The sequence below is a fragment of the Gekko japonicus genome, unplaced genomic scaffold, assembly GCF_001447785.1.
Source record: "Gekko japonicus isolate JY-2015 unplaced genomic scaffold, Gekko_japonicus_V1.1 scaffold384, whole genome shotgun sequence".
Taxonomy (NCBI): domain Eukaryota; kingdom Metazoa; phylum Chordata; class Lepidosauria; order Squamata; family Gekkonidae; genus Gekko; species Gekko japonicus.
In genome coordinates, this window is record NW_015175980.1 from 1,125,976 (window position 1) to 1,151,999 (window position 26,024).

General features: G+C 45.3%; 1 protein-coding gene across 2 annotated transcripts; it reads right to left on the reverse strand.

The window, feature by feature from the left end:
* Window positions 1–1,626: 1,626 nt before the first annotated feature.
* LOC107123055 (cytochrome b-c1 complex subunit 2, mitochondrial) lies at window positions 1,627–25,611 on the reverse strand. Of its 2 annotated transcripts, none has more exons than XM_015426227.1 (14): window positions 25,491–25,611; window positions 21,823–21,912; window positions 21,562–21,711; window positions 17,089–17,153; window positions 13,641–13,697; window positions 13,316–13,440; window positions 12,576–12,673; window positions 10,992–11,049; window positions 10,671–10,766; window positions 8,387–8,586; window positions 5,649–5,729; window positions 4,148–4,224; window positions 2,209–2,362; window positions 1,627–1,885 (listed from the first exon to the last, which is right to left on the reverse strand). In XM_015426227.1, the coding sequence occupies exons 1-14, from the start codon at window positions 25,533–25,535 to the stop codon at window positions 1,802–1,804; spliced, it is 1,380 nt and encodes a 459-aa protein (XP_015281713.1). In that variant the 5' UTR covers window positions 25,536–25,611; the 3' UTR covers window positions 1,627–1,801. The 2 variants fall into 2 exon arrangements, with proteins under 2 accessions (XP_015281713.1, XP_015281712.1); XM_015426226.1 differs by having other exon boundaries at window positions 21,823–21,915.
* Between the last annotated feature and the right edge of the window lie 413 nt (window positions 25,612–26,024).

Here is a 26,024-nt window from a genome sequence, read left to right on the forward strand (position 1 = left end):
CCCTCAGCTGCACAAGCATTTTGCTTTCAGCCTCCCTCCCAGCTTCAGTGGATCTCCAGAGACTGGCACTTCTTTGAGAGGAAAAGACACACATTTACTGTCGGTTCAGACATCGGCTGTGATATTATGATCCATAAAGATTCCAGGGAAGAAAAAGGCATCAAAAGTGATCGTCAAGCCCTCAGCGACTGTCGTGTGGATGGCTGGAATGGAGAAAGCGACACGGATGTTTCTTCGCTGTACTGGACTATGCCGAAAGCGACCATTGCCTCGACATCATCTTCCTCTTCCTTGTCAGATGTGTTCTGGCTCACAGACTCTTCTGAGGATGTGGAGTAAGCTTCTGTCTCCAGAAACCGGGTGTCTGGAACAACACTCACGGTGGCTAGATCGTCACTCTCATGTCCTTAAACTGAACTGTGCTTTCCTGGTCTTGGTAATCACAAAAATCGAGGAAGGATGCGCCACCCCCTGAAACGTCTCCAGTGGTGGTGGGGACTAACCTCAGGGACTCTCCACACACATTTCTGGAAGCCTAGGAATCAAGCTCAACCGTCTTTAGGCTGTCAGAGGTAAGTGATGAGTGTTTCTTCAAACTAAGTACACTAGCTTAGCCACATCAGACTGGCTACCAGCAAGAATTAGGAAATTCTCATAAACACTCATAACACCATTCTGGAGCTCCCGTGGATCTCTTAAGCAGCCAGTGTTCTTTATGCACAAATTGTTTAGCCCTCATAGTTGGGAAGGTACATATGAACACACCACAGAAATCTGAAATTTGAACATTCCTGCCTTTTTAAAAAGAGGATCTCCTGCAGCTAGCACCACTGGGCTTTCAAAGCAGCTACGTGGAAAAGATTAATGGAAACGTAAAGGAACAAAACTGGTTTGCCAGGGAGAAAGCAGCATCACTAGATTTCACAGAAGCCTTGGGAGTCCTTACCAAAAATCTTCCCAATCTTACTGCAAGGCTGTGACTCTCCCAAGGCCTCCACATGAATCCATGATGGGAGTGAGGTGTAACTCAGGAGAGAGGGTATTATTATGGCTCGAACACTGAGTGTGTGCTGGGCATGTGGAAGGGCCCAGGTTCAATCCCGGACACCTCCAGCTATGGGATTTCAGGTAGTTATACAGAGAGAGACCCTGGACTCCACCCAAGACCCTGGACTCTATATGAAACACATTTGCATATCTGTATATTCCCTGATGAACATATGAAGCTGCCTTATACTGAATCAGACCATTGGCCCAATAAGGTCAAATTAATCAGACTGACAGCTGCTCTCCAAGGTCTTGGGTAGAGGTCTCATGTCACCTTCCACCTAACCCTTTTAGCTGGAGATGCTAAGGGATTGAACCTGGGACCTCCTGCATGCCAAGCAGATGCTCTACCATTGGGCCACTGCCCATCCCAAGTCCTGCTTTCTATTGGTGAGGGAGTAAGTACCCTCCTCAGTGAAAGAGCCCCAATCTCTGAACACAGCAATCCTCACCTGACCTCTTTATATCTATTTTTCTTTGTTTTCTCAAGGCTACTGGATTCCATGTCTGGCACCATATTTCACCGTATATGGAGTGGGGGGGTGAAGGGAGTACTGGCTGTGCAGAAGACACTAAAGATGCTGACAGACTCCGCCCTTTATTCAGTGTATGTAAATTGACATGGTAACCCCCAGGCTCGGAGCATCGGAACCATAAATAAGAGTGAAGACTGAGAACAGCGATTCAATGCAAGTGCCCCGGAGGCGGGTCTGACCTGATTCTGTGCCCCCCCCCCCGGCCCACCTCGGCCTTCCTACAACTCATCAACAAAGGGGGTGTTTGCCAAGTCCCCGCTGGCGGCCATCGTCTTCTTCCCAGTCACAAACTTCTTTGCGGCCTGAAAAAGAAGGAGGAAGATTGCAGATGAGGCACAGGGTGGCTATTACGATATGAACACATTTATCTTCATTCAGGCGTTAGGTTCCGAAAAGTCAGCTGATGCAGTGCACGTATTTTAACCACGGGGCCATCAAAGAGCCCAGGGCCTTCGTTTGGGCTTGCCTGATATACAAAAAGGGCAATCGTGGTGACAGAAAACCGTTTTTTTTTGGGGGGGTAAGTACTGCAGAACTGTTCCTCTCCCTCCCCTAATATTGTTCTCTACATCCAAAGACACAGCTGCTCTGACACAACAATGCAACCTCCTGGAACATGACTCACGTTCACAACATCAGCGGTGGCCACAGCGTCAACCTTCGCCACCACAGCAGCAGGCGACAGATAGGTCCCAGACGCCAGTGCCTGAGAGCCTATCTCCTCCAGCAAGCCGTCGGAAGACTCAACAGACATCAAGAGCGCTGCCTTCAGCTGGTTTCTGTCCAATCGCAGAGGAAGGAGACGGTGAGGACAGCAGAGCCTAAGTTTTGTTTTGTTTTCTTTATGGTCAGAATCTTAATCTCTTCTCAAATGTGCATTGTTCCTCTTAAGAAAAATTAATGCTGACTTAAGAAAAATTAATGCTGACTTTGTGTTATTTTTATCAGGAACTAGAATCGCAGGTTACAGGACTAAGCTCGCAAGCCTCACGTGGCCAACCGTAGAGACCTCCCTGCCAGAGTGTGTGGAGAGAAAAAATCCCCCCAACCTAGAGGATGTGTGGCCCTCGGTGACAAGAAGAGAGCAGCAGGACTCTAGCTAACCGCAGTGTCAAAACTGAGCTGCAGGGATTGGCAGAACTCGTGCGACAAGCAGCACAGAAACTGGACAAAGGAAAGATTCTCCCTCCACCACTTCTTATTTCTCTTCTCAGAAGCTGGAGCTGAATCAGAGAGACAGAAGCCACTGCCCCCTTCAAACCCAACTCCATGACAGGCCCACAAACAGCTGATGCCACAATATACGGGTTACTCTTCATGACGCCAAAAGACACACTGCTGTTTGTGGTACAACAAACAGAGGATTTTTTTCTTGATCCAAGAGCTGTTGGTTCCTCCCAGGTCATAGACCTGTTTGTTCCTCCAAAACCCCTTTTGCCCCCACAACCTACACAGACACTTGCAGCCAAACCAGCTGTTATGGTGCCCACAGGTCAGACTACCGTAATGCCTAGTTTGGCCCTCAGCTACAAAACCCCAAAAGACCTGATTTCTACATATGCAGAAATTCAGCATTTGGGGTGTCTTTTCCATGTTCATCATCTCCTTCTAGGCAACCGCCCCACTGAAGGACTTAGAAGATCTGAAGAAACTGCTAAGGACCCAGGAGAAGCTGATACGGTAAAGCAGTCGATAATAATTCTATCCAAAAAGCAAAGGGACTTCAGAGAGGGAGCTTTAAGCTGGGTAGAAGTTACTTAGCTTACACCAAAAGGAACCAATTGAAAGTTTTAAGGTGGTATGCGATCCAAATAGGGTGCTGGATTTTTCAGCAAGTTCCCCTTGATTCCCCACCCACCTCAAAAGACCTGAAAGAAAGATTATTTTCCTCTGCAAGCTCTCTCTTGTTAGTTGTTTCTCTCCTAGGGTAAGATGCAATCTAATTTAATACCACAGAAATGAACAAGGAAAGATTACCTACAATCCCATTAACTGCCTTTTTGCTTTTCACATGCTGTTTTTAAAAGGTTATGTAACAGGAGTTACAAGAAGCTGGTAACTTTAAAATAGCCATCTATGGCGCCATAGGAAAAACCATGCCATATGCCCTGGGGAAAGACAAAATGAAGAAAGCCACACAAGGGGGCAAGGTGGAACAGAAAGATTACAGCTTCATATACGTGTTGGAGCAAACGGTCAGAATCATGTATTGTACAGAATCTTGTAGTGTTTAGTAATCTGAAGTAAAAAGATTTTAAATACATTTAAATGTTTCACTGCTTTACTCAAGAAAGTACTAAGAGATTAAAGCATATGTTATTTACTTCTATGCCATCCCTCTAGTCCTAGTTGGTTTTGCATGTTTATGGGGAACAGAAAGCTTTGCACAATTCAGTCAGAAGTGGCAAAGTGACTGTGGCTTCAAAGAAATATTGACAAGTGACTGCCCCACAACTTGCAGAAGAAGAAATGAACAAAAGCAAGGACTATCAAGCATTCTCTTGCAGATCAGGATCCCAGAAGACGGACAAGCTTTGGCAGGAGTTCAAAAGTCAGTCACTTACTTGGCTCTTGTGACCTCTTCCTCGGTGAGTCCTCCCTGGGCAACCGTCTTCGCTTGGTTCAAAGCAGCCTTGATTACCTTGATTAAAGGACCAAGTTGTTGGTTTTTGGCTGCAGTAGACAAAATCCATTCCACCTTCCTTCTGCCCCCATTTTGCTAGGTACCGGCATCCAGCCTACATCACTGAATGCCAGCACAGAAGACTCCTTGCACACTGGATCAACCTGCTCATCCTTCTAGATAAGTGGTTTTTCTTCAGCTCCGCCACCAGAGGATTTTAAAAAGACAGAACGGCACCTATACCCCTGTGCTAAGCAAACTTTCATTATTACTATCTAATTTTGTTAGTCATCCTTCCCAGAAAGAAAAACAACCCTCATTTTATTGGATGCTGAAGCTTACAAGGGTGAGATCAAACTCTGGCTTATTGTGATGTCTAAATACAGACAGGGTTGTCAGAAGCAGGGGTGTGCATTTGGCTAAATCAAGATGGAAAAATACCCCCAAAATACCATATTGGTATTTTCCAGATATTTTTTCAGCTGGATAGTGAGATTTATTCAGCTGTCCAAAAATGGCTGACCCCCAAAATCCCAAAAGTATTCAGAATTTTTCGGGACCACCAGATAGCCACAGTTAAAGGGTATTTAAAGGGCAGGTTTTCAGTCTCTTTAAATGCCTTTGGAGTTCAGACACAGCTTGCAAAAGGCATTTAAAGGAACTGCATTCCCTTTAAATGCCTTTCGCCACTCCACTGGAAACAATGGAGGATGGGGGCGCCTTCTTTGGGGACCCATAGAATTGGACCCCCGGTCCATTTTTTTTGAAACTCGGGGGGGGGGGGTTTGAGGAGAGGCACAAGCAGCTATGCTGAAAATTTTATGCCTCTACCTCAAAAAACAGCCCCCACAGCCCTGACCTGGATAGCCCAGGCAAGCCTGATCTCGTCAGATCTCGGAAGCTAAGCAGAGCCAACCCTGGCAAGTATTTGGATGGGAGACCTCCAGAGAATACCAGGGCTGGGAGGCCAGAGGCAAGCTATCAAGCCACTTCTCTGAATGTCCTCCATGCCCCAGTAGGAGTTGCCAGAGGCTGCCATGACTTCCAGGCACAGGCACACACACACAAATGCAAAAATACAAAAAAATAAAACAAAACAACTCACCAGCCTTCACAGAGCCCCAGATACCCCCAGCTCAATTATTATAGCCTATGGGGACCACTGACTACAATGGCCCCCAATCCCCATAGGGTACAATGGGAGCCATGAAATTCAGCAATCCCGAATATGGAGATTCGGGGATATCAGGAAATACTAATTTGTGGGGTTTTTTGGTCCAATATACCCGAACCTGAAAAATACCAGGGTTTGGGGGGGTTTGCACACCCCTAGTCAGAAGCATGCAAAAAAAGGTCCTAATGCACACATTTAATCCTTAAATTCATCTTTTGATATTGAGGTTTTGCTTGCTTTTTATTTCCCCACCTGGTGAGTTACTTACCTCTCCGGCAGCTGATGGCTGGGCTACAGTATAAATGCCAAACAGTCCTGAATCACTGTAATTAACATTAAATGCTGATGCCTGCAAGGGGGAGGGAATATTTTCAGTAAACATAAGCCAACAATAAACTCTTTCTCATTCCTAAATGTATATGTGCATGTGTGTGTATACACACAGACACATATGTGTGTATGTACACACATACACACAGACATATATTCATACACACACATATGAAAACCCAAGATTAAAATGTCTAAGCAGAAATGAGTGGGACAATCCAGTGGGAATTTCTGCCATGCAAAACTGCCTGCGGAAGCCCCATTCCTTTCATTTCCTGCAACTTGTGGAAAATCTATCCCCCACTGTGGGAACGTAAGAAGAACCATGCTGGATCACACCCAAACCCCATCTAGTCCAGCATTCTAGGAAGTCCATAAACAAGAAGAATGCAACAGTATCATCCTGCCTGTGCTCCCCAGCAACTGATTTAAATAAAAAGAAGAGATTGAATTTATACCCTGCCCTTCACTACCCAAAGGAGTCTCAGAGTGGCTTACAATCTCCTTTCTCTTCCCCTCCCCACAATAGACACCCTGTGGGGTAGGTGGGAGGGCTGAGAGAGCTCTTTCGAGAACTGCTCGTGAGAGAACTCTGAAATAACTTGTAACTGAACCAGCTTCCAAGGCATTTCACATGCCTCCCTTTCCTCCTGTCCAGTATATCAGACCCGAATACCGAATATTTCCCCAGTCCTGATACTTTACCGGTATAGGACTGGGGATATTCGGCATTTACCGATATCTTTCGGGTCTGATATATCCGAAGCCAAAAAATACCGACTTTTTGTTTTTGCACACCCCTAAACTGTATACAATATTCCAAGTGTCGTCTTGCCATAGATTTGTATAAGGTCAATATGATAGCAGCAGTTTTATTTTCTATTCCTGTTTTAATTATGCCCAGCATGTATTGAGCCATCATGCTTACTGAGACAAAAAATCCCCACCGTTATTATAGACTATTATAGAACCTAGTTTCAGAGGGTAGCCGCACTGGTGCACAGTAGAATATCTAGATTACAGTCCAGTAGTGCCTTAAAGGCCAACAAAATTTTTAGGGTAAAAGTTTAAGGGTCAACGGTCCCTTTGTCAGATACTATCTGCTGAAGGGAGCACTGATTCTCAAGGGCTGCGATCTCACGTGCCTTTAGATCTGACATAAGTGCGAATACATGACGGATCTAAAGGGAGCAATCAGAAAGCAACACCTAGGAAGCGTCCTGCAGTCGTTGGCAACCCGTACTGCTCCATTATGGAAGTGGAGTTAAAAGACACCGGGGAAAGTCCAGTAGTAAATGGGTTCCGACGGGCCACGGATGGACTTTCCCTTGTCTGATTGCTCAAGCACGCTCTCAGGCCATCCTGGCTTGGTGCCTTTGTTTTCCCCCCCTTCGTAGTATGTGCATCATCGCATACTCCATAGGAGGCCCTCAGTGCGGAGGTGCGATTCCTCGTTTATGCGCAAGAGAAATAAATGGCAAAAAGAATCCCAACTCACCCACAGTTGCGTCTGATCACACAGTGACGGGCTACAACTGCAGCTACAAAAGGAGGTGTGATCTCGCAACTGCATGTCAAATTCCTCCGGAGGAAATAGCCTCACTTCCCCTCCACTCCAACTGGCATGTAAGAATATTCCTTTCTCAGAAAGGCTTTGTACCTGCCCATTAAGGGAGGTTTGAGACTACAGAGCACATGTTTTTTAGATGCCCGTATTATAAGGTGGCACGTAATAAAATCATCATTCCACTGATTGAACAAATTCCGGACCTCTCCGAAAAAGCTAGACTCGAGTTTCTTTTATCTGATAGAAATCCCAAGTTTACCTACCAAGTAGCCAGTTTCTGTATGGTGATACTCAGATCACGGAAATTCTAAGGTAGCTAGTTAGCTATAGAAGTTTGATATCAGACTAAATTTTAATTCTGCTTTTAATGTTTTGCTGATATATTTTAAAATCCTGGAATATTGTAAAGGTGTACTTCTTTTTGTAAGACTGGTTTAAGGACTGTAGAAATAAACTGACTGACAACTGGCACGTGTGACCACAGTCAAAAACTTGTAAGCCAAAAATCTGGTTGGTCTCTAAAATGCTACTGGACTTTAATCTAGCTGTTATTATGTTGTAAATAGGGATGGGCACAGACAGAGGAAATGTGGTCTGATTAATGGTGTGTGGCATACCCGGTTCACAAACCATGAACCGTCACAAACTTTTAGCAGCCAAATGAACCAGTTGGGTTCATGAGGTTCGTGAACCAGAAGAACGGACCGTGTGCAAGCTAGAGACACCAAACGCACAGGTGATCTCTGGCTGACTTGCCTCTACCTGTCCTCTAAGTTAAGTGAGGATTGGATTTACAATGTCCACGTTACGGCCCCCCACAGAAGGTGCCCCCAGGCGGTCATTTCCCCGGAAAGCGCTTTCCTGGGGTCACCTTCTTTTGGGGGGGGGGGGGCATAACTCAGACCCTGTACAATCCAATCCTCACCAAACTTGGAGGGCATGTAGAGGAGTACCCAGGGGATGTCCCCTGTGAGTTTGGTGTCTCTAGTAGAAAAGGGTAAGAGTTCAGTAGCACCTTAAAGACTAACAAAATTTGTGGTAGGGTATGAGCTTTCGTGAGTCACTGCTCACTTCTTTTTTGGCTTAAGGAAGTAGATCTAAGTACTTACATGAAACGGTTGCGTTGTTGCCTTTGCGGCGCCCTGGATGAGCTTACTGGTAACACTGTTTCCTCTCTTAACAAGAGGTCCTGCTCCCAGAACGTGCTGAAGGACACTGAAGGCATTTGCTTCTGCACTTCCAATGGTCGCTCCCTCTGCTACCACAGCAGCATGGACAAGGCTGTCACCATTCTGCTCCCGGATTTCACCTGAGCCAATGGGAAATTCGGGAGGTCTTAGGAACTAGCCAATCACAGGGCAGTGGATTTTAAGCTTCCCGACAGGAGGAACCCTTTCCACACTGAACCCGTATATCATGCATAGGATTATGGGGAACGTTTTTGCTTTAGTTCCCAGGGGCCAGGCCTGTCAAAGCCGTACGTGATCAGGGCCCCAAAACACCCCTAGCCTTCCCCGTGGCTGAACATCGCAAGAGGAAAATTGGGAGCAGTGAGGAAAATATTTTTCAGGAAATGTGGCCATCACCCCAAGATCAACGATAGCTGCTGTGCTAGTCCTCTGAGATCTTCCAGTTCTCAAACTTCTCATGTAAAGGGAGACAGATCTACTCACATGCTGGAAATACATGCAGTCTGGGAATGGAACAGTGACGGGGATGAGGGAACTGGTGTCATGCCTGCAAAGACACTCAGGCCCGGACGGAAATCCCTGATCAGCCTTCTCTGGGTAATCTTGGGCCAGTCACATTGGCTTTCAACAAAAGCCCTCTTGGTACTTAGACTCCAATGTTTGCTAGTATGCTGAGAAATCACCAGAATTAAGGAAAGTTGCCAGCAGGCATGAGTCCTAAATCAGTGGCATTCTGCCATCGCTTCTGGAGGCAAAGATGGACCAACTTGGCTACTTGCTATTTCTGATAATATGCAGATCCCTTCTTCTGCAAAGTCAGACTCAGGCGTTGCCATATACAAGTGTAACGTGGGCCTGGGTAGGATGTCACACTAGGACTGGGGACACTTGGATTCAGCTACAAAACATACTGGGTGACCTTGGGCCAGGTGATTTCATTCTAGCCTCTCTCACTGTGAGGATAAAACAGAGGAAAGGCAATCTAAATAAGCTGCCTTGAGCTCACTGGAGGGCAGGTGGGATAACCATGCAATAGACAGGCAAGACAAGCCAACAGACCCCACAACAGAAAAGCCCCAGTGACCCATAAGAGCTGCTCTGAGGTGTCCAGGTGCCAGCCACTGCCCGAGTGTCCACCCAGCAACACACTGTCCTCCCAGCCCACCTGACCCTTAGATGGGTTCTCTCTTTCAGTACTGCTGCCACCAAATGGCCGTTTTAAGAATTCTCCATCAAGCAGGCCAGTGCTCCCGGCTTCCTTTCCCTGTTGCCGTTCTAATGCTCTGCCTAGTTCCTGTGCCTCCCACTACCCAGCAACTGGTTAGCACAGGAACAGTTTTCCCACACCTCCACACCCCTGGGAAAATAGCAATTTATCACCCCTTCCCCTGGCACCTTTTTTAAACAGCATGTTTGAACAGTAGAGGTCTATGAAATAGGGAGAACAACTACCAGCATTCAAAATAGTAAAGAATGTATTAAAAGTTAAAAACTCCATGCCCATGTTCTCTGCACAGCCAACAGACTAAGCAAGGAAGAAGGAAAGGTACTTTACTCCACACAAGTCCCAGCTGATCTTGTTCTAAGGTACGCTCTTTAACTTGGAGGTTATAGTGTTCTAGAAGTTTGCCATTACTTTGGTGTCTTTGTTCAGACAGGCAGCCCACTGACTGCTCCGTGCAGCAATGGCAGCCATCACGATAGAGCTCTGGTGTAAGAGGCTCCTTCCTACAGCTTTAATCAGACAAGATGGACCTGTCAAAATGCACCAGGGGATTTTATTATCTATTTTCCCACTCTTTGTTGGTCAAAGAATCTTTTCCTGAAATCTCCAGAAACATATAATCGCGCTCCTCACACTCTCCAGGTCTCTGTATCAGTCCTGGGTGTCAGATTCCCAGTTAAGATGTGAGCTGACCCTTTCATTGTCTCCAGCCAGGACAGCCATTAGCAGTTGAAAAACTTTGATAGTTGGTACTTGGGTGACACTAGGAAGCAACTAACTTCCCCTTTGCTACCTGTCTTCAACTAGTTAAGAGAGAAAAACCTTTAACGTTCAACGTGGAGGTTTCATCAAGCCCATACCTTCAAACAAAATGCATTTCTTCACAAGCTTACAGCAAGTTTGCTCACCCAGCAAACTAATTCAATAACACTGCTGCTTGATACCAAGAGAGAACACCCCATAACAAAGCATGCTTACCTCCACGGTAGCTTGCCTTCACACCAGCAGAGCCGGCCCCGCTTCGGATGTTGAGAAACTGCTCCCCAACTTGCTTTAGATCAGAGTGGCTGACACCTGTGATGTGAAACAACACTTGCATGAGAATGAATTACCTGGAGTTCCGGGGGGGGGGGGCTGTTTCTTGGGCTGGATCTGTCCCAGTAGCAGAGGCAGTCCCTCTGATGGAGGGAGCCTTCCCCTGCTGCAAGATGCTAATGGATCTATGGGATCAACCTAACCCTTTGGTGGTGGTGTTTTTCTAAACAACACCCATAATACACCAAAAGCGTGCCTACATACCTAGACCCACCAGAGCCATCCTGGCACTCGTGAAGTTGTTCTGGACAAAGTTATGCAGCTGGAATAGAACAAGGACAGACACTTTAAATCGTAGGCACCTGTGGACACTGAAGCCAGCTACGGGGCAGCCTGACCACTGGCCTTGGTAGAAATACTTTAAGAAGATGATACCACAAAAGGTAACCTGGTTCCACACAGACACACTTAGGATTGAGGCAGAAGGCCCACTAATTGAAATGGTACTTTCTATCCAGGCCGGTATAGTCGGACATTCATTTGCAAGTTCCCCGATTAACACCCATGTGCAACACAAAGCATTCTGGAAAGCTCACACTTCACTTGAAGCACTTCAACCTACACACATCCCTAAAGCAGACTGAGCACTAGTAATGGAGTACTAGACAAACCTTCTCTAGGTAAAGGTAAAAGTTCCCTTGCTCGAAAGCCAGTCGAGTCCGACTCTAGGGTTGCGGTACTCATCTCCGTTTCAAAGCCAAAGAGCCAGTGCTGTCCAAAGACGTTTCCGTGGTCATGTGGCCGGCACGACTAAACACCAAGGCGCACGGAACGCTGTTACCTTCCCACCGAAGTGGTACCTATTTATCTACTTGCAATTTCTTGCTTTCGAACTGCTAGGTTAGCAGGAGCTGGAACTAGAGACGGGAGCTCACTCCGTCATGTGGCAACCCGGGTCTCGAACTGCTGAACTACTGACCTTCCACAGCCTGCATTTCAGCATCTTAACCACTTGAGCCACCACAGCTCCTAAAAGGTTCCCTTGCTCGAAAGCCAGTCGAGTCCAACTCTAGGGAGCTGGAACTAGAGACGGGAGCTCACTCCGTCATGCGGCAACTACTGGGAAGGATGGGGCCTTGAAGGAGGAGAGCACTAGAGACAGGCCACTGCTTTGAACGAAAACCTTCCATTTCTGAAGAACTCCCCCCTCCCACCCAAAAAAGCTTCCAAGGTTCCCATTTTTGAAGGACAACATTTTGCAAGGCTAAAATGTCATTTTGGGAAGGACAAATTTGAACATCTGCACTGACTGATAATTTGCTTCCGGGCACAGTTAAAAGGACCAGTCATTACATTAAAAGCCTTAAATAGCTGGGTGAAGACCAGGGGTCTTCTACAACCACTTGCTCCCGTCACCCTGCTTAGCACCCTTGACGGGGTCTTCTCTGCAGCAGCACCCTGGTTCTTCAGTCTTCTTCCCACAGCCTTCTACTTGGTACCAAGCTTAGTGGGTTTTTTGGCACCAGACCAGACCTTTGGCTGAGGCATTTCAATGGCTTTTGCTAACTTCTGACATAGTTTGAATTAATGGCCTTTTAAACAAACTATTTTGATATTGGTTTTTAGGACTCTTGTTCATTTTGCAGTTTATTTGTTCTTATGACCACAACTATTTCCCCGCCTGCCCACTTGCTCTGCTTCCAGTGGTTTTATATCTAGACTGACTTGGCAGCCATCTCACAGAGCACTAGATACTTTTTGAATAAATACATCAATGCTCCTTTAGTGTGACCCAACACACACCCAGAAAGGACTACGTGCGCCACCACTGCTATAAGAAAGTCCTACCTGTTCGGATGTAATTTTCCCAATCATGTAGTCAGGACAGTATAAGGAATTAGCAAGGGCATTCCGATAAGCCGCCGCATGCAAGTTTTCGAGAACACCTGCCCAAGGAATGATGGATTTTTACTATGAAGTGAAGAGAATAACGGCCTATTCATATATCAGCCTGCAGAAACACAATTCTCACACCTCATGCAGAGCTCTGCCCAACCCTTGAATAGGAGGGCCCTGGATTACGTGAAGCTCCATAAATGCAAGGACAGTTTAAGCGCTTTCCTGGTGCATCAGTCAAATCAGCTCCATCTCCCCTACATGCAGAACTGTTCATTACGGCCCAGATGCTAGCCAGGAGCCAAAGAGTAACAGCTGTTGGCATATCTAAGCCATTCTGGAGGCCCACTGGCATTTCACCACATCCCTCGGAAAAGGCAGATCCTCTGGTCAAGCAACAATTTGCTTTTGAAACTCTTCTTGACAACGTGGGCTGCTTCTCCAAAGAAGCAAAAACACCCTCCCAAAAGCCCCATCCGCGTGACAACTCACACCAGCCAAATCATCACTGGTACACAAGCAACTTAAATCCTTCAGAGAACACAAATATTTTTAGCGCTAGAGTTACGGGTTTCCCCTGAAGCATCCTGCTGTGATGTCCGGCTACAGAACAATGAAACTGCTCATTCAAGAGCACAAAACTGTCTTTGCAATGCACGTGTGCTTAAAACAAATAGCTTAGAGACACTTACCAACTTGCGGGTTCTGAAAGGCAATCACCTTATCAACGCTTAGCCGGGGCTGAACCTCCGACACTTCCCAGCGCCTGAATTCTGGTGCCGTAGTGACGTTGATTAAATACTCCATTACAGTATCACTGAATGAATGAAGGGGAAAACATTAGGGAAGGCTTGTTTTAGGAACCAGCCTACGGGTAAGTTGTGACTGGTTATTTGTGGCTTGGAATATAAGATAAACTATGTAACCAGAGGACAAAAACAATAACCACTGGTGGGACGGGCATTCTGCAGCTTGATCAATATAAAAAGAGGCTGGAAAGGAACTCCAGGAACTTACACGTAATCACGCAGGCATTCAACAGAATAGACCATGTTCTCCCTGGTACAGGTCACACTAGAGAAAAACAGAAGTATATTTTTCAGAAGGCTGTATGAGACGACTGGGTTTTAACACGCTATTCCTGTTTCAATCTCATTGCAGGTGTGTTAACGTCATTAGCAATTATTTTTGTTCATCTCTAACCAAAATATCTCCTCTATGTGAATATGTGTTAAGAAACCCAACATGCTGAGTCAGTTCGAATGACGGTGACGCTTACAGTGCTATCCCCATGGAGAGCTACACCCTCCTAAGACCACAATAGTCAGAAGAGTCCAGCTCTTCTTAGAATTGCACTGCAGACCCAGTAGAAGCAACCGAAAGTTATCACAGTCTCACTGGAGGCAAACACTTGCTGAAACCTTGCTGTTTATCACAGAGCCGCATCAACACATAGGGCCGTTTATAGCTGAACGGCAACAGCTGTGACAAGCCTGTGCCCTGAAGCAGCTCCCAGTTTTGCCATCACTGAATAAGGAGATACACATCAGACACGATGGGATTTTTAAGGGCTCATAAACATACCTTACTGTATTTATTTATTTAAAATTAAAATGACGTCTCATATGCACAAGGCTTGATATACTTCCCTGGAACATCTCTCTTTAGCTAAAAGGAAACAGGCGACATTAAAATACCCCTCCCCAAAGGCTGCAATGCAGGTCTGCCTTGAATCCCAGTGAGAAAGGCGGACTACGAATAACACAAATAAACATATAACGTTGGACTGATTTAAAAAGAGCCCCACCGTAACAGGGTAAATGCATTTCCAGGAAACATTTCATGTGTCCTGGAAATAGTTATAAAAGCTACAGGTGGCAGGAAGCAGCCAAGACGTGGAATTCCTCTTCTTCTTCTTCTTCTTCTCACAGCAGGGAACGGCTCTGGTAAGATGGTGCCTGCTGGGATTCAAATACCAGAAAGCACTTCTCTACCTCCTACGGAGAAAAAGAACCGCAGCAGGAGGGTGCCTCCCCTGGTGGGCACAGAAAGCCGGAATGCAGCTTTGTCTCCCAACCCAACAGGAGAAAATGCCCATCCAAGAGGAGGCATCCCACTGAGAGCTACTGTTTTATTCAAGTGCAAACGCCTGCAGATTCCCATCAGTTAACACGTACGATTCACTGCCTTTTAAAAACTGAGACAAACACACACACATACACAAATGTGCTCTTGAAATAACTCACACACTGGATTTGGTCAGCCACCGGTTTTATTTAAAGGCAGTCAATGCCGCCTCAAAAGAGGCTCGTGCACTTATTTGATGATCTACCCATTTCCTTTATGAACTGCCTTCCCTGCTAAGGCTCCAGGTGGGACACAAAATAAAGGCAATGTACTCCTACAGCATAAGATATCCAATGAACAATGCAATAATACAGAATTAACACACCATGTCCATCATTAGCTGCCTAAAGGAAAGCATAGTTGTAATGATTTCATGTTTAACTGTGTGTGTGTGGCTTTAAAAGTTTGGTTTGCATGGCTGTGATGATAATCTAGAGTGCTGGATTGGTGAGTGACAGAGAGGGGGAGGGGTTTTGGAATGGATGCTGTGTGGATGATTTGAATGTCTATCAGGAGTGACTGTTAGAGTTTTGACAGTTGAAAGAGGCAGGGGAAAGGCAGTTAAGCTATGTATGAGAGAGAAGAAGCTTCCCTGTGTGGGTTGTTAAGTTCTATGTCTTAGAGTTGAATAAGACACTTGATAAATTAAGTGCATTCTGAAGTCTAAAGGAGAGAAACAGTGAAATTGCATGACCTTGAGTTTATGTTACAAAGTTGCTTGTAACCTCCCTGTCAGTAAAGGAGAAGCTTGTGAGAGACACCAAGCAATGGTTCAAATCATTCCCAGTACTGTTTACATGTTCTACCCTCATTTTTACGCTTTATTTAAATAAATTTTATTTCATTCAAGTATACCAGCTCTGGAAAGAATATTCCTCAGACCACATAGACCTTCATGAAAGCCTAGACCCTCGGTATACCTACCCAGTGATAGAAATATATATTATAAAGGTTTGGAAAGCCTTAAAATTTCCTGGTGGCAGCTGTATACAGAGTAAAACAAAACATTTTAAAGTAAAACCAGACCTCATTAAGGGGTCGTCACAATAGTATATAAACTTTGTAACTAATTCCAAAAGTATTAGACAATACAAGTTAACTCCTAGAATACTCATTGCTGTAGACCACAATCTTCCACTCCGTGTTCATACAGCACCTGAGGACCTCTCTGGCCACACAGCACAATGCAAAGAACATTTACTGAAGCGTCACACTCAGGCAACAGAACTCCAAGGGGTCCTCCCTCAGCTAATGTTTCTTCTCTAAAATGCAATGGCACGGGTTGCAACTGGCTCTGCCTCTGAATTTATCCCACTTACCGCGCAATGGAATGCAACCCTTGAGCTGGACTGTACGGATCTCTCTGACACCACAACCCTGTTGACAGGTTGAAAGGGGAGGAACAGGATGGGGCGTCAGAGAAATCCCGCTCACAGAGGAACAGCTCGGCTTGAACGTTCTGTTTTGTGTCCAGCAGAGGGATGGGCAGACATATTATGCGACACTCTCCATGACTGCACCAAGTTCCTTCCAGCACTTCCTGCACTAAGAGCCCTTAGGGGGTGAGCGGTATATAAATCGAAGGAATAAATAAATAAATAAATAAATAAATGCCCGACCACCACTCTTCGCTGTATACTTTATCACCAACGGATTATGGCTTGAGCACCTGCCCAGGCACTTGTCCTTTATGGAACCAGAAGTCATGGTTGCCACGCAGGGCTCTTTTTGTAGCAGGAACTCCTTTGCATATTAGGCGACATACTCCTAACTGTAAGAAGAGCTCTGTAAGCTCTTCTTACACACTGTAAGAAGACACACTGTAAGAAGACACACTGTAAGATCTTGGAGGATTGGTTACATTAGGGGTGTGTCACCTAATATGCAAAGGAGTTCCTGCTACAAAAAGAGCCCTGGTTGCCAGAAATGCACACGTTTAAAAGACAGCCATATTAACATGAAAATATTCAAAGCTGGAGAAAGCAAAACGTGTTCGCATCTTGGGTGGCTTCCAAAATTGCCACCATCTTGCAGGAGTTAAAGCCCCAGCCAGTGAGTCAGACAGCTACCCATTTCATTGTTTTTTTTTAAAGCACACACTTAAAGCCACGTACACCCAAATGCCATTTCCCCAGGGACCTTAATTTATGCAGCCACAGAAGGCTATATATTGCTCAGACAGGATTTTCCTGACTTGGTTTTAATATGCCAGGATTCTGGTCAGCTTTGACTTGCTTTCTTTATTGTGAGCGGCTTTGAGCGACAAGGAGAAGCAATACAGAGGTCTAGCAAGGAAACCAATTACTTCACGACAGGTGAACGTTAAGTAGATACAAACCTTAGGCTGCCCCCGACTGCTTCAATGCCCCGAGTGATCCTGAAGGCTGAAGCTCCTTTTGTGGTCTACAGAAAACCAGAGTGACACTTTCAACAGACGCCATCAAGGTGTGAGTGAAGTCTAAAAAAAACCCGCCCACTTTGTGCCTCAGGAACTAACCAATGCTGGCACTTCTAATAAACTGTAACTAATAAGTCACATACATCAGCGACTGAGATATAATAAGGTCAAAGCAGCCTGAACAGCCCCGGCTAGTCTGAGCTCACCAGAGCTCATAAGCTAAGCAGGGCTGGCCATGGTTAGTATTTGGATGGGAGACCACACAGAGGCAGGCAATGGCAAACCTGTTCATCTTTTGCCTTGAAAAATTCCATGAGGGGTAGAGATGTAAAATTTCCGGAAATTTTAAAGCTCGGAAAAAAACCCCAGTTTTTTTTCTGGTTTGTTTCGGGGGGGGGGGGGGCACCCACCCACATGCAAAAACAAAACTGAAACCTTTTTATTTTCTTCTGACAATAGCACCTCCTAAAGGAAGAAATGCATCTTGTTCTTGCATTGGAGAGTTCAGTTTGTAACCTAGGACTTGCTTGTCCTCAGTGCACAGAAATTAGATTAATCTGATACCATATATATATATATTTTAGAAATGATTTGGAAAATATTTGAACACCTTGTCTTAAAATATTTTATTCATCATGTTAAAATAAAACGTTCCATAATCATTTCTTTTCTTTTTTCAATTTTTCCAATTTTTCAGAAAAAAACAAAAAATCTTCAGGGAAAAAACCGGGGGGAAAAAAGTTTTTCCCCCCGAATTTTTCCGGTTTTTTTCCGGGCCTTCACATCTCTAATGAGGGGTTACATCAAGTCCACTGAGACTGAATGGCACTCCATTATTTTTTCTTCTTCGGAAATTCAAAAGCAGTGGCGATCAAGAGCTTCTCTTTTCTAAGGCTGGACTCAAGTCACTCTCTTGGGGAAAGCATAGCAGTGGCCCAAAATACACCCCCCCCCATTCTTACTTCCAGATAACATGGAGTGAAATGCAATAAGGGATATTAACTGAGCAATCCTATCAGAATTTCACGCTTCCAAGCCCATTGAAGTCAGTGGGCTTAAAAGGGTGCGATGGAGCATTTGAATCATGGAAAGAAAAAGGATTATTTCGACTAGGGAATTTATAACTACAAAATCAGTTGCTTACCAAACAGCAATTAGAGACGAAATACAAATTTAAAATTCCATGGTTACAATATTGTCAAATCAAACATTTTGTACAAAGCCCTAGTATTGCACGCTTGGTATGTAGACCACATACACAATTTGAGGCTTTTATTTCAAACAATAAACAATCAGCAAGGGGAGTGATTTCCTCAATATATCATTTATTAAAACAAAAAAAAAAATGGAACCAGTTGACCTCAATACAAAGATCTTGGCATAAAGATCGTGGATTATATCTAAATAAAGACCAATGGAATTTTATCTGTTCTAATTATCTTTTTAAAACTAACGCACTGAACATTAAACTTCAAAATTTTAAAGTTTATTCCCGATGGTATTTAACACCTCAAAGGTTAGCTCATTTAATATCTAATGTAACCCCACAATGCTGGAAAGGTTGTGGTGGTATTGGAACATTTAAACATTGTTGGTGGGATTGTCCTGTAATCGCCAAATTTTGGAGCCAAATATTAGGACATATTGAGAAAATTCTAGATATCAAGATTCCATTTACTCCCGAATTTATACAGTTAAATTATAGGTCAGGAAATAAAATAGATATTTTGTTAATCCTTCTTATAGCAGCAAAAACTTTAATAGCTCAAAATTGGAAATCGAAGAAAATTCCAACTGAGAGTCAATGGTATATGAAGGTATGGGACTTGGCAGTCACAGACAAATTAGCATCCCAGATAGCAGCAACTGACAATATTAAAACATCTACAAACTTCTTGAAAAGATGGTTGTCTTTTTTCTGAATTTGTTACTAACTCTGCGAAGAAGATCTGCTCGGTACCTAAGAAATATTTAGACTTCATGTTCTATTGACTGTTCAATGAGTATTGTACCTAAAGATACGAAATGTAAAGGGTGCTGTGTAACAAAAGTTTTGTGTTCTTTTTGTTAGATGTTAGAAGAGTTGTATTTTTGTAAAATGTGTTGTTTATAAAATAATAAAATGAAAAATTAAGTTTTAAAAAAAGGGGTGCGATGGAGGAGGAGGAGGAAAAGAGACAGGATTTATACCCTGCCCTTCACTACCCAAAGGAGTCTCCGAGTGGCTCACAATCTCCTTTTCCTTTCCCTCCCCACAACAGACGCCCTGTGAGGAAGGTGGGGCTTGCTCCTGAGAGAACAGCTCAGAGAGAACTGATGACTGACCCAAGGTCACACCAGCAGCTGCATGTGGAGGAGTGGGGAATCAAACCCGGTTCTCCCAGATTAGAGTCCACACTCCTAATCACTACACCAAATTGGACTGCACAGTACACTTCCTGTTCCCCACAAGTGGCAGCCAACAAAGTGGAAGGAGGTGGACACACTTGGGACACACTTGCAGATTCCTACCCATTACAGGGGACCAAGGCAGGGTGGGGTGAGAAGGGGAAAGGTGAGAGAGATACTAGATTCAACAGGTCTAGACTGGTGATCACCAGGGCCAGGGCCTTCTCGGTGGCAGCTCCATACTGGTGGAATGAGCTCCTGGAGGAGATCACGGCCCCTGCGGGACCTTTTAGAGTTCCGCACGGCCTGTAAGACAAAGCTCTTCCACCAGGCTTTTGATTAGGAGCTGCCTTAAACACAGAGGAGTGACCCTGTGCCCTGGTTCTTCCACCCTCAGTCTATTTCACAGTCAGTCAGTCTATCTCGCCACATAAATTATGCAATCAGATTGAGAATACCACCAGGACAATATCCAAGTAGTGATATGGTTGGTTTTAGGAACTTCCGCTCTGCTCTTTAATTGTTTCCGGCACTTCGAAAATGGCTTTTGATTGTTCTTGGATGCTTTATGTATGTTTTTAATTGTATTTATATATATTTTATGTAAGCTGCCCTGAGCCCACTTTGGTGGGAAGGGCAGGGTATAAATCGAACTAATAAAATAAAAACGAAAGGATTTGAATCGTAAACTGCCTTCATTCTGTTGGCATCAAGGAGTTTCCCAAATGCCTTGCGTCTGATGAAATTATGAATCAAGAGCAATGTTCCCTCTAAGCTCTGGAGTCTTGTGAGCAAAAATTCTCCTTTGTGAGCGACTGGCATGAAAGTTGTGAGCGAGGGATCTGGCTACTGCATCAATTAGTTTGCTCTGGAGCCCTCCTTCCTGAGCAAAGACAAAAAAGTGTGAGCCAGAGGCTTAAAAACTGTGAGCTAGCTCACACTAACTCAGCTTAGAGGGAACACTGATCAAGAGACCAGTGCCTTTGAGCTATGCCTACATCCAAAGCTTTTGGAAGTATTCCTTTGCCCTCTAATTTCTCTCTAAGCCTCAGATATGTGCCCTGATGTTATGGGCCCAAGGAGCAGCTTCTACAAACAGCTTGGCAGGTGAGGCTGCTACCCACCTGGCTTCTTCAACCCACAGCAGGGTCTCACAGCCTCTGACTGGGCAAATGTCCTCATCATAGTGTGACACTGGGCCTGTACGGCAGTTAGCACACCATACGCCAAGCATTTTGTATTTTCTTTTGTTTATCCTTTATAAGCTCTTTGAGGCATAGATCTTGAGCAGCGGAATTGTTTAAACCTGCTACTTAAGGGACATAAGGACTGAAATAAACTTTGTAACTGCCAGTGTAACTTTAGGATCCCTGTCATTCAATAAAAAGGGTATTATGTCAGACATGGATAATCCAGGCCAATCAACTAAAAGAAGACTATTGTAATGCAGTCTAAGAACCTCATAAAAAGGACATTCAATAACATATACGCTAGAGAATCAAACCAGAGGAAAACATTTTTTTTCATTTTCTAGTGCAGCAAAACCTTTTTGAAGGCAGTTACCACTGGCTGATGAAGATGAATAAAAAGGACATGACTCCCACCTCCAATCAAATATCTGTGCAGTGCTCCTGTTTTTGCACCAACCCACTTCAAATCTGGTTTTTAATACTAGTTTGCTGGCAGACTGCAAACTGAGCTGCTAATTCCCACTAAACCATAGCTCTGAGTCTTTAACCATGCAGGGGTGGTATTTGGTGTCCAGACCGAGTCTTTTTGGCAACTCAGTTTTAAGTCCACCTTGTACTCCTTTCTCCCCGAATCTAGCGTTGTTGAGAAAAGTTTCACAGGTCAAAGGCAAAGATGACAACCAGCACAAGTGTCAGGACACTCAGGATTCTGACTGATGCTCTGGACTCCGTACCCACACAGTATGCCAGTCCCCGCTAGTCCCAAGTGCATGGTTGTAAATAATCCATCATCTTTTCCAAACATCAAAGAATTAAGCAAAAGATGAGTACTCACCAGGTTAGAGGCAAGACGGAGCAGATGTGTTGTTCCCAAATTGGCAGTGGTCTCATACCTGCTGCCTGCTTTGATAAAGACCCCAATTCTTGAGGCAGGAGAGTAATTTTCCAGAGACGCGATCACTAAGCCATACGGTAGTTTTGTGATCTGCATTCAGAAGAGGAGACAGCAGCCCGTATTAACTAGGGCTTCTTCACTGCCACCTCCTCCAATTAACACAAATGCTAAGATGCAAAGGGATTTCTGCTCCGTACTGACCTCAAGATCCTGAGGATGTAGCTGAAGTTTGGCCCGTTCTGCTGCAGAAAAGGCATCTGCTTTCGGTGCACTTTTGAGAGAATAAAACCTCTTCTAACAAGAAAACACAAAAGAAATCACATGACAAATTAGTGTTTGATTCGCAAGCTCAGTAAAAAGTGATCCTGAGTCAAAAATCTTTTTGCTTCATTTTCCTATTAAAGCTACAGATCTGTAGCTCTGTTATGGTTATTTGCAATGCACAGAGTTCTTATTTTACTCTTAAAATAACAAGGCAATATTTTTAGGTATCAGTGCTTGCTGGTTTCTTTCCTCCTGTAAGTTAAGTCCAGCTTCCACCCACCTCTGCAACCCATTTGACAGGCATCCTGACTGGCAAATGAAATGCCTAGCCATGTCTTGGTCCCTGCCAATCTTCCTGTAAGTAAACACAGCACAAACAGGGGGAGGGAGTTCCAAAGTCATGGGGCAGCCACGAAGAAGGCCTTTGCACAGATCCCCACCGAAAGCTTACTGGGTGACCTTGGTGATTGCAAAGGTGTAGACATATTAGTCTAATTTAGCAAAACAAAACAAAAGTCTTGCAGCACCTTGTAGACTAACATTTATTTCTATATGGGCTTTCATGAGTCACCACATAGAAGTGGGCTCAGAATCACTAAAGCGCATATTGAAATAAATATTAGCACATTAAAGGCTTACAAAATTTGTGGTAAGCGTATGAGCTTCTCCAATCCTCTTTCTCACCATCTCAGGAGGATATTGTCGTTGCAAAAATGCCTGTTGATACCCAGGGACAGCTCGCTACAAGACAAGCCCAAAGAAAATGACAACAGAACACCACTGGCGGTCACCTGCAGCTCACAAACTCCAGACATTATTAATGTCTACATTAATTAATGACCTACAATTAATGACCTACACATTATTAATGACCTACAACCAGTGCTGGACAGTGACACTTTCCTTACACAGGCACGGGGGGCCTTACAGACAGCCTGCCAATCTGAAACAACTTCTCACCCACAATGAGAAACTCCTTAGCAGTAACATGGACCCTGGTGCCAAGGCCAAGATGCCAACTTTGCTCTCACATAGATCCTAGCAACACCATCAGTGAACCCAGCACCATCAGCCATACCATCTCAGGTTCATATTCCTGCTCATCCCCTAATGTGATTTATGCCACCATCAAGTGTCAGTTAATGCCCTTCCACCTTCTACATTGGACAAACAGGACAGTCCCTTCTACAAAGAATTAATGGACATAAATTTGACATCAGAAATCACAACATTCAAAGACCACTGGAGGAACATTTTAACCCTCCAGGACATTCAGTTGCTGACCTAAAAGTAGCAGTTCTCTTGCAAAGGAATTTCAAAGGGAGATTAGAAAGTGAGACTGCTGAACTGCAACTGATATTGAAGTTCAAGACAATGCATCCATCTGGACTGAACAGAGACCTAGGTTTCCTGACTCATTACTAATGCTGATTTCTCCACACCTACTACCTCTCTGCATATCACATCTAATCCAATCACACCTACTCTGGTCATTTGGCATCTGAAATCACTCCACTTTCCAATATATAGGACAGATGGACTCACATTCTAGCACATTCTACCACTTCCGAGGAAGTGAGCAGTGACTCATGAATACTCATCCCCTGCCACAAATTTTGTTAGTCTTTAAGGTGCTACTGGACTCTTACCCTTTTCTACTGTTACAAACACGGCTACCCACCTTCTGGATGACACTTCCATCTTAGACCCCTTCCAGTCCAGTGCTGTCTCCAAGGGATGGAGACAGCACTGATCACCCTCACAGATGACCTCCGGAGGCATTTGGATTGGGGCGGATCGGCAGTGCTGTTGCTGTTAGATCTGTCAGTCGCGTTCGACACGGTTGACCATCAGATACTGACCCACCGCCTCACCAACATTGGAGTTCAGAGACTAGCCTTGCAGTGGCTTGCTTCCTTTCTCCAAGATTGGCGCTGGGGGATCAGCTATCCCAAAGGCACCCATTGGAATGTAGAGTGCCTCATTGGAATGTAGTGGTGCCCGATCTTCAATGGGGCACCACAAGGGGCAGTGCTGTCCCCGATGCTTTTTAACATCTATATGCGCCCTCTTGCCCAAACTGCCTGGAGGCTGGGTTGTCACCAATATGCAGATGACAGCCAGCTCTATCTGCTGTTGGACAGCCAGTCTGACTCCAAACCGGAAGACCTAGGTCAAGCATTACAAGCTGTAGCTGGTTGGCTTAGGCTGAGCTGGTTGAAATTGAATCTGACGAAGACAGAGGACCTGTGCCTGAGTCGGAGCGGTCCGAGGGTAGGGATCCCGCTCCCGATCTTCGATGGGGCACCACTCAGGCCAGCGCCGGAGGTTAGGAGTCTGGGAGTGCTCCTAGATGCCTCCTTAAGAATGGAGGCCCAGGTAGCAGCCACTGCCAAGTCGGCCTTCTACCATCTTTGACTAATTAGGCAGCTGGTTCCCTTCCTTGAACGCAATGACCTGGCTACAGTGATCCATGCGATGGTCACCTCGAGATTGGATTACTGTAATGCCCTCTACATGGGGCTGCCCTTGTCACAAATCCAGAAGCTGCAGGTGGTGCAAAACGCTGTGGCCAGGTTGTTGATGGGAATCCCGATTCAGAAGCACATCTGACCTGTGCTAAAGACGTTGTGCTGGCCCATGGTCCCTTAAACACTGCCCGAGCCAATCGCCCTAGACAGCCGCAGAAGGCTGAAGAGCTAACCGTAAAGCGAGGAATGTTGCTAGCACTTTATCATGTTTGTGTTTTAACATTGTGTTTTTTAATTTATGTGATTTTATGTAATTGTATTTTGGAATGTTATCCTATTTGTAAGCCGCCCTGAGCCGGGAGGGCAGGATAAAAATCTCATAAATAAATAAATCATAAATGTTGCTAGTCTTTAAGGTGCCACTTGAGTGGCCTTGAACCAGTTGCATTCTCTCAGTCTAAGGTGCCTCACAGGGCTATCATAAGGATAATAAATATGGCCAAGGCCAGTGGTGCAAAATCAGGTAAAAATCTATTTTATTACTCAGTTAAATTTCCAAAAATTCCCTAAGCATTTCGCCAGCAGGCTTTGTCAGGGGAATCTTACCTGATTTTGCACCATCGGCCTCAGTCCGATTTTTTATCCCCTGCAACTGGTGTGGCTCTTAATTTTCTTGTTATCATAAAGATAAAACATAGAAGAGAACCCTGAAGCTGGCCCCTGGACCTATAACTTTCGCTCAACCTACCCTGCAGGGTTGTTGCGAGAATAAAATGAACAAAAGGGAAAAGAATCAAGTATGCCACCCTGAGCGCTTTGCAAGAAGGGAGGGATCAAAATGTACTATACAGAACAACAGGGGGCCCCCTCCCTCGGCCCTGCACCTTCCATTACAAATGCACAGCAGCCAGGCCCTGCAAGGAGAAAACTAGCATGTCAGCGGGGGTGCTGCGGGGTTCCTGGGCGTGACCTTCTGCCAAGGAGAGGAGAGCCGCTGCCGGCCTCTTTCCTCCCTTCAAGGCCCAGGTCAAGGTCGCGGCTGCCCTCCTCGGGCCTCTCCCCTTCGCCATCCCCACCCAGGCGGCTGCCCGGCTCTGCCGCCTCGGCCCCCTCCGCCAGGCCGACCCCGCTCACCGAAAGGCAACGCGCCGCAAGCGGAACGGACTTCATCGCCTCCATAGCCGCCCCCAACCTCCCAAGGAGGAAACCAAGATGGCAGCGGAAGAGGACCTCGCTTGCCCGGCATGCACCGCGCAGCCGGACCATAGAGAAACAGGAAGAGCTTCCTGGCTCTCTCTTCCCAGGGCCGCAGACGGAGAGAGAGTGGACAATGGTTTTCCTTTAAACTTCCGGTTCCCGATTGCAGCTGGTAGTGACGTCCATATGCGGGGAAAGAAGAGGGTGGCATTACATGGGGGATCCTTCAATGAGACAGGCAAGATTAAAGGTTCCCTTTCGGCTGCCCCCTTCTCCCCCCCCCCCCGGAGGTACAATGTCAGTTCTTTCTGCGCGCACAGCAGATGTTTTAGCCCCAACAACCCACAGTCCCTCCATGACACACATTCCAGTTATGCAACAAAAATATTATTTTGTAAATCAAAGCAAAAGAAACTAAACGTCCTCACCTTCCCGGAACGTGCTCTAGGAAGCTTGGAACGGGGCGCGGCA